The sequence below is a fragment of the Leptonychotes weddellii genome, chromosome 10, assembly GCF_054177405.1.
Source record: "Leptonychotes weddellii isolate Sample4059 chromosome 10, ASM5417740v2, whole genome shotgun sequence".
In the NCBI taxonomy this organism is placed as follows: Eukaryota; Metazoa; Chordata; class Mammalia; order Carnivora; family Phocidae; genus Leptonychotes; species Leptonychotes weddellii.
The window spans coordinates 70,150,373-70,170,306 of NC_138378.1; the positions used below are offsets into that span (position 1 = coordinate 70,150,373).

Here is a 19,934-nt window from a genome sequence, read left to right on the forward strand (position 1 = left end):
TTTCCTTAAAGAGGGCAACAGAATTGAAAACTGAGGCCAACAAATAAATGAAAGTTTCTCTAAATCCATTGGATAATAGAGGCAGTGTTAAGGCTAACCATAGTGTTGAACTAAACAGAGGGATTATTCCTGGGTTTTGCATCAGTTGTTTTCTGCCGGGTGGCCTCACTTGTCAAAAAAAAAAAAAAAAAAAAGTTTAACAGGCAAACATTCACATAGGCACATTGAGAAAAGAAGTATGCTTAATTCCATCAAAGCTTTAAAAAAATCATTAATTTATTCTAACTACAATTGTTGGTCATTTGTGAAAAGCATCTGGCCTTTAAGTCACAGGAACCCAAACACAGTAGGATGTGAGCACTTGGGAAGAAGCTTCAGATGTGATATAATATAAAAAAAGTTGTGTTACCGTGTGGGTAGCTGTGTCTAACTATACAGCTGCGTTTGTTTATTCATAACGCCTTAACTCCACTTCGTTTCCTGGATTTTGGAAAATGTTCCAAGTGCAAATATAATGGGCCTTAAAAAATCAGAAAATTGTTAATTGACAGCTTTAAAAGGTCCTGCTTTTTTACATCTTTTTGTGGTTCTTTAAAAGACTGATATTTCAACAATCAAACATTACAAGTCAGAAATGGTTTCTAATGGAGTCTAAATTCAAGATAGAAAATATATTTTTAAAATGGCTTTAGGAAGACATACCCTATTTTCCATATGGCTAAGTAATTGTTAAGATATTTGTTTTAAAGAGGGACTTAGACACTCCTGACTGCTCTCTAATTTGATATAGCTAGTCCAGACAATTTTATTCAAGAAACTTTGGTAGGAGAATGCAGTGAAGTAGATAAATAATTTTGCGGCTATACTCATATTTCAAAGTATAGAACTAATTCAGTCATTATTACTGTAGTAACATCCACTTTTTTTTTTTAAGCTTTAAAGCTAGCAGTAGAACAGCTCAATGTTGGGATACATTAAAATATTAACCTTTAAGTTAGTCGAGTTTCATGTTCTAACAATATATAAATAGGCTCATACCATAACCACATAATTATATGTGGCAATTTCTTCTGGGTTTTGTTGTTGTTGTTGTTGTTTGTTTGTTCTAACTTTCAAACTGTAAAAGAAGGCCTAAGAGAAGCCTTCAGGGGTGAAAATTAGAGCTTAAATTAGAATTACAGAAAAGTTGCATCGTTTTAATTACATGTTCTACTATAATATGAATAGTTAATATCTATCTCCCCCCCAAGATGCCATACTACTTAGTCTAGTGGTTTCTTAATGTACAAAGGAAATAAAGGGTGATATAACAAAATACTGTTATGTCGGAGGCTTCCTATAGAAATGATCCATTCTCTTACTGTTAAATTATTTTTAGCAGATTACTCATATACTATATTTCACTCACTACTTCTTTTTAGTTTCTCCTGAAATTGTAATAATTACAAATTAAGAAAAACTGTAAATACTTCTCATAAATAAGGTTACATTCTAAGTAAAATAATAACCAGTAATAAAAAGCACTTTTTTCCACAATAGAAAAAAATAGTAATCGTCAGACATTTATCTCATTTAATGCCATAAGTATATTATTGTAATAAGGTGACTATGTTTTTAAAATGTGTATTGAAAATAAATTAAAATTTTATATGCCATATATAGCATTCATGTGTAAACTTTGTTTAGCCCTCATTTAAGAGGCACTGATGTCCAAAGTACTGTTAGGATGCTAGAGATGAGAGGAAAATCACTTAAAACTGCTTGTGAAATATAATGTTTGAAATGGTTCTTTGAGAATGTGCAGATTATGGCTTGCATAGGGACTCCTTCCAGCTCTCTGGGAAATGAGCTGTTGACATTCTTTTGGGTCATCATCCAAGATAGGAGGGCAACCACAAGGATTTAGCAGATAAATTCATCCCCAAAGACCTTTATCCATTTCATTGCAACTTGGAAACATTCATGTTGAATAGTAGCATTAATGTAGCCCATTTAGCTCTTCAAAGTGAGCTTTATGTATTTAAAAAAAAAAAAAAAAACAAGAAAAGAAAAAAAGAAGATGACGATGAAGAAAATCAAATGACTAGGGTAATAAGTTATTTAAGTCTTCTAAGAGGTAATTATTTACATAATTCTAAAGCGCAAACCATTTTTCCCTCTATACTGTTTTCAAAAATAGAATTGAGTTCTATTATAGAGAGCAGTGAGCTTTTGAATTTTAACTAACTGAATCAGGCCTGCATGTGGCTAGTTAGTTGTTTATGACAAAGAACAGAAAATAAATGTTTTAGTGTTGTGTTCCGAAATGAATGGCAACATTTTTTTAAGATTGAAAATTATGTCACTTAGGTTGTTTCTGACTCTTTCTGAACTTTGTGATTCAGGCAAAAGAAACAAGCAAAGCAGTGATAAATGTATTGAGGGTATGCACTAAGATTCACACACATGTCCTTTCTTATAAGTGGTGAAAAAAAACTTTTTGACTCAAACTGGAATGATACTATATAGGGCTGAATGTGCAGGAAAGGTTCCCACAATGCATTGTGCAAACCTAGGGCTAACAAATACCCTGCTGCTTTGAAACCCCCCCAAAAGACAAAAGCACAATGAAATAGAAAGCTTACCACCGGTAGCTTTCAAAACGACAAACTAGGCAAACTATACATCTCCACCACTCCAATTTTGTCAGAATGCTAATGAGCTTGCTCTGATCTTTACTCGGCTTCCCGTGTTTTCTACATCTTCAAGGACCACATGGCGCTAGCAAAATAAAGACAACTAAATGAGAATTTCGAATGCTTTTTGTGTTAGGACCTGGTGCTTTTCAGTGGACGCACTCGTTGAATATTCTCAACTTAAAAGAGTACAACAGGGGGTTGGGTATGAACTTTTTAACAGGAGGAAATTTGTACAAAAGTAAATTAGTGAGATGAGGAAAATATGAGAAAAATTTCTGATTAATTTCCACTCCATAATATCAATGACACCTTCAGCCCCACTCATACTCTTCTAACAAGAGATGCTGATAAAAGATGAATGATTCTGTGTTGTTCACAGTGAATGTTTAGTGGTTTTTTAATAGCAGCATTCTACATAAAAGGCACCAGGAAGTACTCCGCATTAGCAGTTGAGATCACTAGTTAATAGGATGATGTCTTTTAGCTTTTGTCACAAGATTATTAGAAAGGATGGGTTTCTGTTCTCATCGTGGCATAGTTGGAGTGCCTGTTGAGTACAAGTGCTAAAATACAGGTTTCTCAGTATTGTTTCACATGTAAAGCAAAAAGCCTTTTAATGCAACACCTTTTTCCTTTTTTACCAGGTGATTTTGTTATTGATCTCTAATCTGCCCCTTTTGCTGTATTGAATGCTTGAAGTGTCCTCCTCTTCACTGTAGCCTTGATGCTAGCTATTTGTGTCTATAAATTCATTAACATTAAAACAGGGTCTATATAAACCATTTGATTCCATGATTTAGAAAATGGCAGATAATGTAGTTTTTATGGTTTAGAGTATAGATAACAACATAAAGGTAAGATTGCCTGAGTAAATACTGTAAAAATAGGTTCTTTGATTAAAAGAAAAAACATTTTTATGAGATTTAAATTATATATTTGTAAGGAACATATTTTTAACTAGCTCTGTCTCTTTTCTCTAGCAATCACTGTACACTTACTAGGAGATTAAGGTACTCAGCTGCATCTCTCACCATACCCATATCTGTAAGGGGAAAATGAAAATCCAAACTGGGCACATTTTTGTATATAAAGATATCTGAACGTAGAGTTAAACTGATTCTGTACAACTAATAAATAGCCAGGAAAGGAAGTTTGATACACCAATACTTCTCAGGTTTTGTGTGGAGAAAATTCTTGGCTTAATACATATATTTCTGATATTTCTATATACTATTCTTTAAATTTTCTCTTATCCTGAAAAATTGTATTTTTGTACATTGAACATTGAGCACATGGCTTAAGATCTTGCCTCTTAAGATGCTGTAATTTATTCATACTTCTAACATAAAGAAGAGGGAAAACCATACTGTAATAAGAATAACATGGACAACTATCATTAATAAAGTCAGCAAAAAGTAGAAACTATCTTCTAAATATAACAACAAAGGTGTTTTTCTGTCTGGTTATTCTATATTCTCTATGATTTAGCATGATATTTCTAGGCTTCTTAGAAGCATGGATGGGAAGTAGTATTCACGTAATAAAATGTCTCCATTTTGTATAGGTTCTTTTTTAATAGACATAAATATGTCTCCTTTCATACAAATTACAGTGAGAAAAGAGGCCATGTCACTGAAAAATATGCATTAAACCAAGTGAGATATCTATTTTGGCATGATAGTTACAAAACTGAAAAAAAAAGTTAACTGTAGATTTCCCATTAATGAAAATTTTTTCTAACTTCTTATGACATACCATGGTAAAATAGAAAATGAAGTTTTTAGCTTATTAAAGTAGAATGTTTCCATTTGATCTCCATAAACATAAGATATGATGAAATGGACAAACTAAGATATCATATTGTGTCTGCAAAGGAACTTTTCATAAATATGAACAAAGTAAGGGAATCTGGTCCTAAAAAGTAAATCAAATGATCTCTAAGGTTCAGAAGTAGTATAGGCTTAGCCTATAGTTCCTCACTAAAATAATTAATTACTCCTGACAATTCATAGGACATTGAATCTGTAACATAATAAAGAAGCCAGTGAAAAAGTTAACATTTTATGTCTGAAAATTTTCTACAAAGTGAGTGTTTAGCATAATTTCCAGAGGCATTGAGCCACATCCTTTGATAGATTCTAAGAGTTCATAGAATCCATTCCTTTTTGGAAGTAAAGTGGCAACATACTTTTGGTAAATGTGGTGTTACAGGTCTGTTTTGTGTGTCTCTGTGTTTTTAGCTGTGTCAAAATCTTTATGTCACCTAACTCCAAGAATGCAAAATAATATAAAATCATTTTCTAATTGCAAAAAGTGACATAACCTCATGTAATTACATTCTAATCCAATATTCAGAAAAATTAAAAGCATAAAAGAACATGTCATACAATTGGTTCTGTCACATCTTTGATTAGCAGAATCATAGCCAGGTGGAAGAACAGTGAGCCAAGGCCCAGCTCTCCAAGGTCTCCATGTGAATCTTCTCTCCCGTGTCCTTGTCCATTACATACCAAAGCCCATCTGTCCTCCATTGCTGTTAACATAATTATAGGAGAGGCTTTTCTTCCATACTTAATCCTCGGCATACCTTCATCTGAAAACATGGGCTCAGTCCTTCCAGCGGTGAGTTGGGACCCTGGCCGGGAGATGAGAGCCATTCTAGTGTGCTATATTCATTCCTGTTTACTAGCTCAGCTTCATAGTTTTGAGCCTCAGTTTCCACTTTAAGAGAATGAGGACACTATGGTTTTAGAAAAAATTGGGGGAAAAGAACCTAACTTTAATTCCCATAAAGGAAGAAATTCATTTATTCTTTTATGTCTGGTGATTTTCATTCAACAAATATTTTTGAGCCCTGTTGTGCCTAAGTACTATACATTGAGTGTAGAAATTTAGCCCTGGCTAGTGAATATAATGAGTTCAAATTTGGTCACACTGGGTCAAAGTTGATACGGTGTGGCAGCTAAGAGAATTGTGAGAATTAAATTAGGTACCTTATATCAAGCATTTGCACAGTGCCTGGTGCATATATAGTGTTTGATAAATGTCTATTATTATTTATATAATCTCTTTAATATTTAAATTTGTCAAGGTCACCTTTGAAATAAAAAATACCAAAGGATGAAAAACAGTAGTATGTTAGGAATGTTACCTGTCACCATCAAGCAGTAAATAAAATATTTATAATAAGTTGGTATTCTTGTTGCACATATATACATTTTATTTATTACATATTGCACATATAATGGAATAGGCCTTTGATTACTGAAAATAATTAATTATGAATAGAAATACAGTATAAAGAAAACAAAGTTTGTTTTAAAAGGAAAGTTTACAGGGGTGCGTGGCTGGCTCAGTTGGTGGAGCATGTGACTCTTGGTCTCAGTATTGTAAGTTCAAGCCCCACATTGGGTGTAAAGATGACTTAAAAAAAAATCTTAAAAAAAATAAATAAAAGGAAAGTTTACATTTTAAAGTGTTTACAGTTTAAAGTGCTGTTTACTTTTTTACATTTTCAATTTTTAAAATTGGTAATACTCCTAAATTATTTTGTCCTTAATATTTTCCTTCTGTGGTTACAAGAAAAATTAAAACTACTGTCATACTTTCAGAATATCTTTACTCTCACAATTTGTTCAGCTAATTCACACATCTTTAATGTCTTGTTTCTATCTGCATTTCATTATTTGGATTATTTAAAGAAAAAATATGTAAATTATATTGAAGTATAGTAGCACTCAACTATTGTTGAATCAGTCTAGTTCATGCAATAGATTTTGGATCATACGATTTCTAGAAAGGAATCTCTCTGATTCAAAATATAGAGAACCTCACAAGGTTCTCATTTCTAACATTTGTTTCTTTTCTCCTTGGCACTCCCTGTATGTCTCCGCCTTTTACTATATAGTCTTAAGGTGACTTTTTCATTTGCTGATTCATGTTTGTTCATTTATCCAGAAGAACAAATGTGTATAATTTCTACCAGTGATATTTAGAAAGTATTTTCCACTACTAGAAATTTGAATTGGAAATATAAAATATAATTTTTGAACCTAAAGAATTATCACATCACCATAATTTTTAATTTGGAACATGTCTATTGCCTAAAGTGAGGTACATTCTTATTCTAGACTGTAATAAAATTTTTTAACACTTAAAAAAGTAGAAATTCCAGGAAAATGTGTTTTTCTCAGCAACTATCTATGAAACAAAATTTAGGCATTTGAACTGATTTGGCAGCAACATGTTTTTCTTCTGAATGTGAAATTAAATTTGTGTAATGTCATGCCAATGCTAAAATAACATCTTATACATAAAAAATATCACCCTTTCTTTAAAAAAAAAAAAAAGATCTTGGTGACTTATTTGTAAAAGGGCTAAGACAGTGGTTCTCAAACTTTTATCTGCATTTAAAAAAACCACCTGAGGAGTTTGTTGAAAATACAGATTCCCAGGACCTGCCTAAAAGATTCTGATTCAGTGGATCTGGGGTGGGGCCCATATTCTAGGCAATTTATAATACAGGTGATCCACGGACCACATTTTAAGAAACAAGGGACTAAGATACGTTGAACCCACAGTGTAATAAATGCTAAGGGAAGGAGCAAGCATAAAGATATCAGAGCGTAGACTTAAAAACCAGCAAGATACCAGCTAGGCTCTGGGTGGTCTCAGACAAATTACTTAACCTCCCTGAGCCTCTATTTCCTCAACCATTAACTTTAAAAAAATAAAAAGGCTGATAAAACCTATTTCAGAAGGTTATTGAGCATATAAGACGTATTGATACAGATATAGATAAAATGTATATACGAGTACTTGGCACAGAGCTCTCAGCAGAGGGTTAGTACCCAGTATGAAAGTAGCTGCTGCCATCAACTATAGCAGTCGCTTCATTATTTATTATTGTTTCTACTCTTACTTAAAGATTTTCCTCAGCTTCTAAGTAATATGCACATCTCCCATTCTATCCTAACTCTTCTCTTCCCTCAACACACATACACAGTCTCTCTGAGTCCCTCTCCCTCCCCCCCCACCTAAAAAATGGTTTAAGAACTGATTTGGCAATTTGACATAAGACTGGAAAGTTGTTGTTTGTTTGTTTGTTTAACCCTTGGCTTACACACAAAAGATAACTGATAACTGTGTGAACATTTTCACAACTAAATAAATAGCTAGGAGCAAACCTTAGGAATTTGCTAGTCCCTCAATCTATATACGTTTCATTGAATTGATACACTAATTATATGAGTTTCATGAGGCACATACAGAAATAAACAACTTAAGCTTTGTATTTTGAAAAATTTATTTTAGGACATCCATGTGGGAACCAACTTTGCAAATGCATTTTCTTGTCTTCTATTTCATCCTGACCCTATCCCAAGAAGCTTAACCAAGATTTCATAATTTGATTTGACAAAGAATGACATCAGAGATGGCTAAGTATGTGTGAATTGCCTCTTCAGTCCAGAGTCAAAATCAAGGTAGTTTATGGAAGGATGAGAGCCCTGCTCTGGCACTTCCCCAAATGGAAGCATTTTTCTTAAAAATACAAATGTTAATGTACAGAGACAACTGGATAGTTGCTTACCCTTACTAGGTCCCTTCATCTTTGGGTTAGGACTGTCCAGTTGAATAGCTGTGAACTTTCTCTTTATTCTTATACAGACTTAGAAAGTTCTGCTTTCAAATCATTATTTTTTTCGATTGTATAGACATTGCCAGCTCTTAGTCTAGTGGACTGTAAATTATTATGTCTTTCTTTTAGCAACCAGAGAGGTTTTTAACACTTTCCAAAGGCCTCTAGGTGCACTGCATCAAAAATCTAAACATATATAATCATTGCATCTGTTCCCTGTCCCCACGTCATTTCTAAGCTGGAATGTGAAAGGCATTCATCCACTCAGGTGAGCTATTTCTTCAGGAGAAGTTTACAATATAAGTTAAGAAAAAAAATGTCAAGCTGGTATCTATTTTTAAAAAATTAAGTTAGCTTTTTTTAAAAAAAATGCTTAATACTACTGATTTGTAATGTTTATTGCTGGTTAGTTTTTATGTAAAGTTTTTTTTTTGTGTTTGTTTTAATTGGGTAATTTGGATGAATGTTGGAGGAGGAGGAAAATTAATCAAAATTGTCGGATTATTTTTATAGCTGCATGGCCTGAAAGGATAAAGTTTGGTAAAAATATATATGTAGCTATTTTCCTGAGGGAGTACAGTGGGCTTTACCATCAAAATAAGATATATGAATTAGTTTTCTCTTCTGTTTTTATACTGGTGACATTGAGTGGGAGAGGATATGTAAATTCACAGTACAATGAGTTATGAACATCCAACTTGTGAGTGTTTTCTGCATTTATTGACTGTTTATGTATTTTGCCCACCCCAAAACCACCCAACCCCACTCCCCCAATGCCAGTTCACTCTGAATTAATAGCACCACTTGGTGGCCAAAGCTAGGAATTGTGTAAAGTACCAACATTTCTTCCCCACCAGCGTGTTCTCCCCAGATAGACACTTTTTTTTTTTTTAAAGATTTTATTTATTTATTTGACAGAGACACAGCCAGAGAGGGAACACAAACAGGGGGAGTAGGAGAGGGAGAAGCAGGCTTCCGTGGAGCAGGGAGCCCGATGTGGGGCTTGATCCCAGGACCCTGGGATCATGACCTGAGCTGAAGGCAGACGCTTAACGACTGAGCCACCCAGGTGCCCCTCCCCAGATAGACGCTTCTGATCTGAAACTTGATGGACCTGGTCATAGCTCTTTCTGTTGTGCTTTTGAAGGCTCTACCTCTGTAAGGAAAGTTAAAAGATAATTTTTAATTTAAAAAATGAGTTTATTATGCATTTCAGTGCTTTAAACAATAGCAGTAGTTTCCTATTATGTATAAATAACTTTCCACAGAAATAAATGATTAAAGTAGTCATAAATATTTTAATTTTTCATGAGAATAAAATTGAGGATAGCTAAAATTTCAAACTTTTAATACCACTTGTTTTAATTCAGGTGCTTAGGGGCACCTGGGTGGCTCAGTCGTTAAGCGTCTGCCTTCAGCTCAGGTCATGATCCCAGAGTCCTGGGATCGAGCCCCGCATTGGGCTCCCTGCTCAGCGGGAAGCCTGCTTCTCCCTCTCCCACTCCCCCTGCTTGTGTTCCTGCTCTCGCTGTCTCTCTCTCTGTCAAATAAATAAATAAAATCTTTAAAAAAAATAAAAATAATTCAAGTGCTTATTTTGAATCTTAAGTAAAAGGTTAATAAAGTTATACTGTACGTTGCAAAATTGTCAGTGTTGACTAGGTAGCTATTTTGCTAAATTCTGAAATGTAGAATATTAACAGAAACATTGTGAGGACTAAACAGACTTGGAGTTGACCATGAATTTAGGTGGAATGTAGGTAAAGTTGTGTTAGGTGTGATTGCTCTAACCCTTTTTAAATAAGCTACAGCTTATACAATAGAAGGACATATAGCTAACTGCTGGAGGTTGGCCCATAAGACTTATGCAAGAATCTGAGAGGGACTATTGGGGTAGCATGATGTTCTTCAGTCTCAGGGGTATCTAAACATTTGTATCACGATAAAAAGGGGAATTGAACATATTTTGGGCATTAAGTTGAGGAAAAATCTGAAAATCATCTTTAGAAATTCTAGAGATCTGGGAGTTACACACTAGATTTTTATTTTCTCTAAATTTCTGACTGAAGATACTGCTATTAGCAAGGGAATCTTTGGAATAGACTTAACAGAACATGTGTAACCTTTGGAAAGGGAATGTCTCATATTGGTTTGCATTTGTTTTGATCCTTTAAAGAAAAATGGGTAATAGGTAAGTCGATGGGCTTCCATACTTGAGGGGAATGAAAAACTTAAAATGATGGTAGGATGACTTGTCCAGTGAAATGGATATGTAAAGACAGAAATTTCTGGCTCAATGTAGCTAACATCTCAAGTTTTGCACCAAATTGCCCAATGTATTTACTTCTGTGGGTAGGCCTTCCCAGTGTTTGCATAGGCAGTAAAAAAAAAAACAAAACTGTGAGACTCTGCCAGGAGAAATCACTATTCCTTGCTCCATCCATAATGCCAGGAATCAGATAGTCAGAAAGGATCCTGAAGCTTAAATAAAGAATGTGGCTCCTTACTGTATGTGTGTATGTGGAGAAAAAGATAGTAAGAAGGAGAGAGAGAAAGAATACAGCAATAGCAATATAACAATAGCAACCACCATTATGTTGATTAAGTAATGTTATATGCCAGGCACTATTCTGGGTGTTTTACATATATTTACTCACTTAATCTTCACAGAACCCCCGTTGAAGTAGTACTATTATTTCCATTTTTACAAATGAGGAAACTGAAGCATAGGGAGATTAAGTTATTTATCCAAGTTCTTGTAGCTCCTCAAGAGCAGAGCTGGAACTTGAATACATCCTGATAATCCCGTGCTAGGCAGAGTATTCTTGTTTGGCCATTTTCACTGAAGGTTGCTTCAAATGCTCAAATGGAATCAGAGTGGTTTATAGTTGTCCAAGAAGTGAACAGGTCTATCCCTGGAATCATGTTTCTAGCAGACATTATACACTGACCTATAATTCAAGGATCATAAAGATATATGTGCATAGGAAGAAAGGCTGATTCGCCTTGATATCCCCTGATGAACTTCTCTGAGATCATTGTTAAGTCCCAGTTGCCTACATTGGAAGAGCAAACAAAATCCCCACTACTAATGGATGAACAGAACAGAATGGTTTTTGTTTGTTTATCAGAGATTTGAAGGTTTGCTTTTTGCTTTGTTTTGTTTGTGCCATTTTGCTTATCAGAGCCATTCAGAAGGCTTTCTCAAGGTTGGCCTGAATTCTAAATAAAGGGCCTGTTCTTGTAAGACTGGTTACCCTGTGAGTGTCAGGTGGGGTAGCTGAGAGTGGTGGCTTACAAGACAGACTGCCTGGATTTAAGGCCTAGTTCTACCACTAGCTAGCTCTAAGTTATACAGCCTCATTAAATATTTGATGCTATTACCATCATCATAATTATCATTATTACCAGCCTATAAGAAAGTTACTGGTTGTCACTGATCTGATGAAAGAGAGATATTATATAGAGTAGTTTCTGTGAGACATTGTTGTTCCAGGGATTCAGGAAACGACACTGTGGGTACAAGTCCATCATGAATGTGTCTTGTGTACCATGATGAAGAGAATGGCTCCACTGAGAAGATTAAGGGGCATTGGATGAGTTGATATATTGCTGAAATCCACACTAGTCACCTGGTCTAGTCTAGAAAAACAGCATTCATTGCTTTTGATTCAAAGTATTGTGTAATTTTTGAAGCTCTGTGCCGGTTAAAATGCTGCTGGAGATGGTTCTGCAGTGTCCCATTTTGAGACTGAATGTGGCCACAGGCTAGAAGGGGATAGGTTAAATTTCCTTCTGCTCTCCATCCTCAAAGACTTTTAAGAAGGTACATAAGGAAGGATATATCCTAGTGTTACTTGGTTATCTGAACCCAAGCACGATTAAAGCAGGTATAGAGTGGAAGAGGTGCATTGGAGGTTGGGGCTTGAACTCATTCCTTATTGGAAACTGAAGGCACTGGAGACACTGTGGGTAGGATTTTTAAAGGACACTGAAACACTTTAAGCAACACAAGAGGGGGTTACCTAAAAGAGTAGCTGACTGACTACATAATACAACTTTGGAGAAACTCTTTATTAGAAGAAGCCTAAATAGAGCATATCTACCTGGTTTGTCTTTCTATATTTTAAAAATGAAACATATTTAATTTTCTACATTCTCAACAGAAATCTAATCTCATTCTCACCTGGCATTTAGTAAATCAGCTGTTTCATCTGCATTGCCAATTTTATAAGCTGATTTTAAAGATGCTCTGCTTTTAGTATCAAAATCTCTTTCTGTAAAAATGATGAAAGCTCACTTTCTCAGTGAAGGTTTTTACTTTACAAATATTTAGTTCTTCTTGTTGAGGGCTTTCTTTTCTTAAAATTATATCCACTTTTACTTCAAATTGTCATTGTCACTTTTTCTTTATTTTAATAACTAGTAAACTTTTAAGTGTGTTCTAGTAGTCCATAATTTTCAATCTTAAAATTTACCTTCTTTAGTCTTTGATATCAAGCAATACTCTGTGATCTTTATTTTTAAATGTCTAGCACCCTGCAAATAACTAGACTCTCATTATTTGGAGCACAGCCACATTATTGTGTCATCATTACGGCCACCTTTTGTATGCAGTAGTGATGCTGCCGACCTGGTAGGGCATCCACTTTGTTTTTCCAGCTGCAGGAATGAGTTTGTACTGATTCACCTACATTTTTCACCTATCCTGCTTATGACCAAAGACATGCTAACTATCCTAACTGTATAAGTTGTTATGACTAACAAAGATTTAAAATAAAATTTGTATCTGTGGAGTTGTTTAGAAATTGACCCTCACGCTAGTTATTCCTGATTATGTGTCTCTCCACATTAGACCATGAGCCCTTTTGAGGAGAAAAGCCACATCTTGGTCATCTTTGTATCTCCACAGTGCTGCATTATGCCACCATCACCCTCTTCATTATCATCATCATCATAGCTAGCATTTTTAGTCTCAGGTACTGTGCTAAGGACTTTACATAGATTTTTTTCATTTAATTCCTCTAACAACCATATGAGGTAAGCAATATGATTACCCTTATAGAAATGGAAACTAAGGCTCAGAGAGGTTAATTAGTCTAAGATCAAGGAGCTCAGTCAATTTTTTTTTTTTTTGCCAAACTGGAAGAAAAGCCATTTAGGATGCAGATTCAATGTTCATCTTATTTGCATCACATTCAAGATGATGGTTCTAACCAGCCACAGAAACTACAGACAGTACAATTATATGTTATGCTTAGCCTTACCAGAATTTCTAGTCTTATCCACAGAAGTTCCCCAGAATTAATACAAGTAAACACATTCATAAAGGTGGTACTTAATTTACTGGAGGTCTTTATTCTCAAGTTAATTTATGAGTCATTTCCATTTATTTATGAATATTTCCATAAAATACTTAAATTGTGGATTGGGTTCCCAGACCACCCTAGAAAAAAAAACATATGCCCAAATGACCTTAAAAAAAAAAAAAAAAAAGGTAGACCTTGATTCTCCCAATGAGAAGACACGCGCCATCTTGACTTACTTAAATATATAAAAGGTTAGGGGTGCCTGGGTGGCTCAGTCGTTAAACGTCTGCCTTTGGCTCAGGTCATGATCCCAGGATCCTGGGATGGAGCCCCACTTTGGGCTCCCTGCTCAGCGGGAAGCCTGCTTCTCCCTCTCCCTTTGCCCCTGCTTGTGTTCCCTCTCTCACTGTGTCTCTCTCTGTCAAATAAATAAATAAAAATAAAATCTTTAAAATATATATATATATATATAAAAGGTTAGAAATATCTTTTATAATATTTAATTTAGCTATATAAACATACATATTTAAAATCACATCTTAAAATACATTAATCTAGAAATAATTGCTTCTGTCCACTCCTACTTTTTTTTCAGTTACAGTTTTTCCCATGATGACTCCTTCCATACTTTTAAATTTATTTTTATTTTTTGCTATTTTAAGTTTGTGCCCAGTTTACCTTTGGAAATCTGGCACTGACCTTTGGCAGAAAAAAAGGCTACTCAGATGCTGTTAAGGAGTTGGTACAAGAAGACTGCTGTTAATTTCCAACCTTCAGAAATAGCTCCTTTTTATATATAAGCTTATGTAGGAAGAACTTTGGTGAAGTTGTCTATACCTCTTCCTGTAAGAAGTACATGCTAGAAGTCTATCAGAAGTTATCTGTAGAGAGATGTTGCCCTGAATCTGTTTTACCAAATGGGTAAATAAAAGGTATGTTTGAGAGAGTGTGTTAGTTTTTATTTTACTGCAACAAAAGGAGATGGGATTTTCCCCAAAGTTTATATTCTTAACACTATAACAAATATATCATGTTAAGCAAATAGTTTTAAGACAATTGCTGCTGAAAACATCAATAAAGATTATGAAATTCTTCATTTATGTTGATTGCTGTTTGAGGATATTCTTGGGGTAGAAACATTTATCAGCTATTTGCTTATATAGTAAAATTTCTTTTCATAATAAAGCTCTATTTCCTAAGTTTAAAATATTTTCTAAAACTGATGCATTGGAGTCCTGTAGGAATATTGACTTTAGGAGTTCATGTGTCCATGACCCTACATAACTACAGTAAATTCATCTTTTTTGTCCATTATATAGATCTACCAGATTTCACTTCCTTTGTTATTAGAATGTGTTTCTCGAGTACCAGCTAGTTGGACACCTTCGTGTGTCTCTCTATTGTATTATATTATGTCTTTCAGAGGTCATCATATTGGTGTTATCATACCATCTGGACAATTTGTAATGGCAATTTTTTTGTTTTTATGTTTGGTTTGGCTTTGTTATGTTGTGCCCTTTAAGGGCCATATATGATCACTAGTCAGCCATCTCCGCTATGGGGCTATGGCAAGATTTTAGCATTCTTTAATATTTTCATGGTGGAAAGTCTTGAATTTGTTTATATGTACAACAGCAGCCTACATCTTTGTGTTTTCATTCTTCCCCACTGAATTCATCTCCTGTTTGGCTAAAATTGTATTGTTCCTTATTTTGTATTTATATAAGAATTCACTGTCTAAAAATATATCTTTCTAAATAGGTAATAAGGATTAATTAGGAAAGGTAAATTAGTAGAAAATTTTTGAATATATGATTCATAATTTTAGGTTTTTCACATCACTTTTCTTTTATTCATTTAAAAATTTACATTGAAAAAACTGCTTCTGAAAAAATAAATGAAAACTACATACATATTCCTGGATGAATGAATGAATTCTTGAATGAAATTAATCTTAACTAAATTTAAATAATTTTTTGGAGGAGATGAAATATAAAAATGGTTGCTGTAGTCAACCTGTGTTTATTAAGTATTTATACTGTATGTAGTGCTGTGTGTTACACGCTTTCTGTTAAGTGGTCTTTGTGAACTATGTCAGAGAGAAAATGATTTGAAGTCATATTTCTAGTTACTTTTCCTGCCGTTATCATTATTCTTGATCATTTGATAATTTTTACAAATCATATCCCAGCTCTGTAGTAATTGGTTAAAAGAAAAAACTGATGTTAAAAGATTGTGATGTCAGAAAAGATGTTACATTCCTAGAGGCAAAATAAAAAACAGAAGTCTTTGAGGGAAAAAAAGTAGGACACATATTGCCAGAGATTGAATTAATTAGTCAATACTTTAAAATGTTAGTGTGATGTTGTTATTTGTAGTATATTTACATGAGGCACTGTGTTTTAAAATGCAGTATAACAACCCAGCCATGTTTTTAAATTTTAGTAATTGTATACTGACCTGTAGTATTTTGTCATTTTTTATTTCAAAATGGTCTTCACTTGTATATGTCCTGAATTTTTCAATTCATGAAACTGAAAAAAAAAATTGGGATTTTTTTTTAAAGTATCCGTATTCCACTCTAAGGTGTCAAAAAAATGTAGTTGTAATTACAAATTAAAGATAATTTTCAAAGACAAGTAGTTAACCAGGTGAGGTTAAACAAGATAAAATGATTTATGGCCATTTTATAAAATAATGACAGTCTTCATTTTAAGCTACAATGTAAAGTGCTTTTATTCTGAGATTATGTATTGTGGCAGAAGCTAAAACTGCCTTTTTTCTAACAGTGCCAGAATACAACCTCTTTTTCTTTTTGCACTAACAAGACTGCTTTACCACCACAGCCCACTCTAAGTAATTAAATCAATCCTTTGTACTTACCGTATTCTCCTCTAGTGACGGTACTAGATCTGATTATATGCTTCATGCATATTCAAAGTACCGCACTGACAGCTCTTTAATGAGCTCTTACTTAATCAGTATGAACAATGTTCATCTTGTTCTTTTTTTCCTCATGCATTAGAGCTAGGAACAGTTGGGAAAAATGAAACATCCAGCATTCATTTGAAAAATATATTGTACTTTGAAAAGTGTCTAAGCTGAGGAAGTTGCATTCTGCCCTTTAAAAGTCTGATGGACAAATTGGATTACTAGTATTGGATTAAATAACAAATGGTTAGAGGAGAAATGAGAAAAGCTCACTGTGATCACAGGCTTTAATATTTTTTGTTACTTATAAAGCTAAAGGGGTCTTTAACCAGTTATTAAAGTCAGGATTAATTTGTAATGGTTCAACTTACTGGCTTTTAAAAGCTTTTTAAATTTAAAAAATTTTAAATCCCGAAAAACAATAGTGTAATGATGTATTAGAAGAAAATTTAATTTTTTTATTACTAGGCTAAGTATAGATTTCCATCTTGTATACTATCTCAGATAAGGAGTTAGTGATACAGAATTGATTTAACCTCAAATATGTTTTTTCAGTTAATTTATATAATCTGTGTAGCAGAGTGTAATGTGTCTTTAAATATTTGTTATTGTTAGGCTTATTTCCTTTTGAAACATGAGACTCTTGTATTATTAGTCATTTCCTAACAGTTAGGGGAGGGGGATCTTTTATTCTTACCTAGAAATCTTAGGCATGAGTTAAACTGAAAATAACACAGTACCATATCAATATTGTTATTCTCAAGGAAGCAGTCTTCCATTGAAGAAAATGATGCTAATTTAGGAGTAGGCTAGTTGCTTCTACTATTGCTGAAAGCCACAATTATAGGTTGAGTTAAACTCAAAACAAAGTTTTAAAATGTCTATATTTTTAGAAGCCACTTATGCTATGAACACAAGAACTAAGTGTTTAATTAGAAAATAAAATATCATAAAAACTGCACCTATTAATATTGCACACATGCGTCATTTCACTGATCAAAAAGGCCTTCACCAGGGTACAATTGGCCTTTTTCCAAATTGCAAGCTTTTTCTCAGCTTTTTCTTTCTACTCTTTCTTCTTTTGTTGCTACCCAGGGATTTGTGCGTATCGCAGCCTGTATCACATGACCAGTGTCAAGACATCACATGGTCCAAAGTGAATACAAAACCAGCTACCCTAAAAGAGAGATTAAAAATACTGTAAAACAATAAAGACTTTTGTTCATACCCCAAAAAGATCTATCCTACGTCTGCTTCATACCATAAAGTTTTAATAGCATTTAATGAAGGCACGTATCCTCACTATGCTCCCTAACGATGAACAACAGATATCTATTTTACAGGGATGCTCTGAAGTACATGTTTAATCTTTTGCACACAGATCATCATCTCTTTATATTCTATTTCCATTCTAAAAATTTCTTCAGATTTCTATTAATGTGGAAATAGTTAAATAAATTATGGCACATCCATACTTTATGCAAGTATTAAAAAGAATGAGGTAGATCTTTGAACAGCATAACAAAAGCAAATCACAGGGCAATATATAATATGATCTCACTTATGCTAAAGAAAAGAAACCTGTATGTGTCTATAGATAAGGTATATGCATGTGTTTGATACACATAGTAATCTCTGTGGTCTGGAAGGAGATATGCTAAACTGTAGAAGTACTTCTGGAGAAAGGAGATGGAGAGAGGAATTGGAGAGAGAGGGGTTGGTGAAAGACTTGGCTTTTCACTTATTTTAGGTATCTATTATCTAAATTTTTAAAATGGGCTGGTCATGTGTTTGAAAGTTAAAATATCTTCCTTAAAAAGAAAATGAAACTACAATATTTTATTTTTTATTAGATATTTAAGTTAGCCCTATGCATCTGTACAGAAGTGGGACTGAAGTATTAAATAATGGCCTAGCAAAACAATAAACCAATCATGGGTGAAATTCAGAAAAAAGGAAAGTCAAAGAATTATAAATTTGACTAGGTACAATTTGAATGGAGAGGTGGGAAGAAGGTGGGGAATTAATATTTCTCTTGAGTGTGATTGTGGCCTACTTCTACATGAACAATAATAAATGTATCCTATACATTATAACCCTTGATATACTGGCCTTTGGTGGGGAGTGATATAGATGATGGAAAGTGAATTTTAAATGTGCAATCAGTAAATCTAATTTTTAGATCTTCTCTCCGTTGAAATGTTTTGTGATTTACTGAACATTATTATTTTCATTATAATGTGTCTTTTCACAGATAGCTATAGGCATTTTTTGTAGCCTGGTCATTTACAATGTATTTAAAATAATTTGCATGTGTTTGCCCTATTAGAGATGATGAGTTCCAGAATGGTATATGAACATATATCTTTAGTTTACTTTTGGGGAGAAAAGAAAAAAAGCAAGTTGTTACAAGTGGAAGCTTTCACGAAATCTCTGGACTTCTCTGATCTTCCTGCTAGTCTTACAATTCTCATAATGATTTAAAATTTTTTTTTTTTTATCATGACCTTCTGTCTGTCAGCACCATGAGTTCCTCATTGAAACATAATAACAAATCAGCCTCTGGGGAGGATTTAAAAGTTGGAACACTTTTTTTTTTTTTTACTGTACTTAATGTTAGTCTGATCTGTAGATATGTTCAGGGGGACTGAAATACACATGCTGAATAATACCAGCTTTAGAAGATTGGCTTATGAATTTTTAGATGTTGATTGCTCTTTTCAGACCCTGGACTTTAATATTATGTTATTATAAACAGCTTAATTTGTACTATTGGGGTAGCTAAAATATGTTTCATGTTAAAAAAAAAATACTTGTGCTAAACTATTATTTGGCTTGTAAAATGTCATATAAAAATAATTTGCTGAATTACAGGAAGGAACACAGAAGAAGAAGAAGCTATGATGCAGGAATGGTTTATGTTGGTTAATAAGAAAAATGCCTTAATAAGGAGAATGAACCAGCTTTCTCTCCTGTAAGTACCCATGACTTCTTGTTTTTCCTACAACACTGATGAATCTTAGGCTTTTTGTCATTGCCTTCTTTGGGATTTCATATTTATTAGGTTTAATATTTTTCTTTCCTTGGAGATTACAGTATAGTTTTTTATAAAAATAAAAATTAAAAATAGCATATAATCATTTCTCATCTGAACAGTAAGTTTTTTAAAATAGTGATATATACTAAAAAATGTTTATTATATAGGAAGCCAAGGAATAAAAAAAAATTTTGTATTTAAGAAATAAAGCACTTATGCACAAAAAGGACATTTGGATTATATTAAGGGTTAGAGGACAAAAGAAATAAAATTGAAGTTTATTTAACATCACATTTTAAGTTAAAAATGAAAATAACTCTTAATAAGGACAAAAGTACATT

General features: G+C 33.5%; 1 protein-coding gene across 5 annotated transcripts in view; it reads left to right on the forward strand.

The window, feature by feature from the left end:
* The window catches only part of EHBP1 (EH domain binding protein 1), a 303,679-nt gene that overhangs the window by 275,230 nt on the left and 8,515 nt on the right, over positions 1-19,934 (forward strand). For all 5 annotated transcript variants that reach the window (XM_081832045.1, XM_081832042.1, XM_081832041.1 and 2 more), the window contains one exon: positions 19,431-19,530. In XM_081832045.1, coding sequence (XP_081688171.1) covers positions 19,431-19,530 — 100 coding nt within the window. The remainder of the gene's footprint in view (positions 1-19,430; positions 19,531-19,934) is intronic.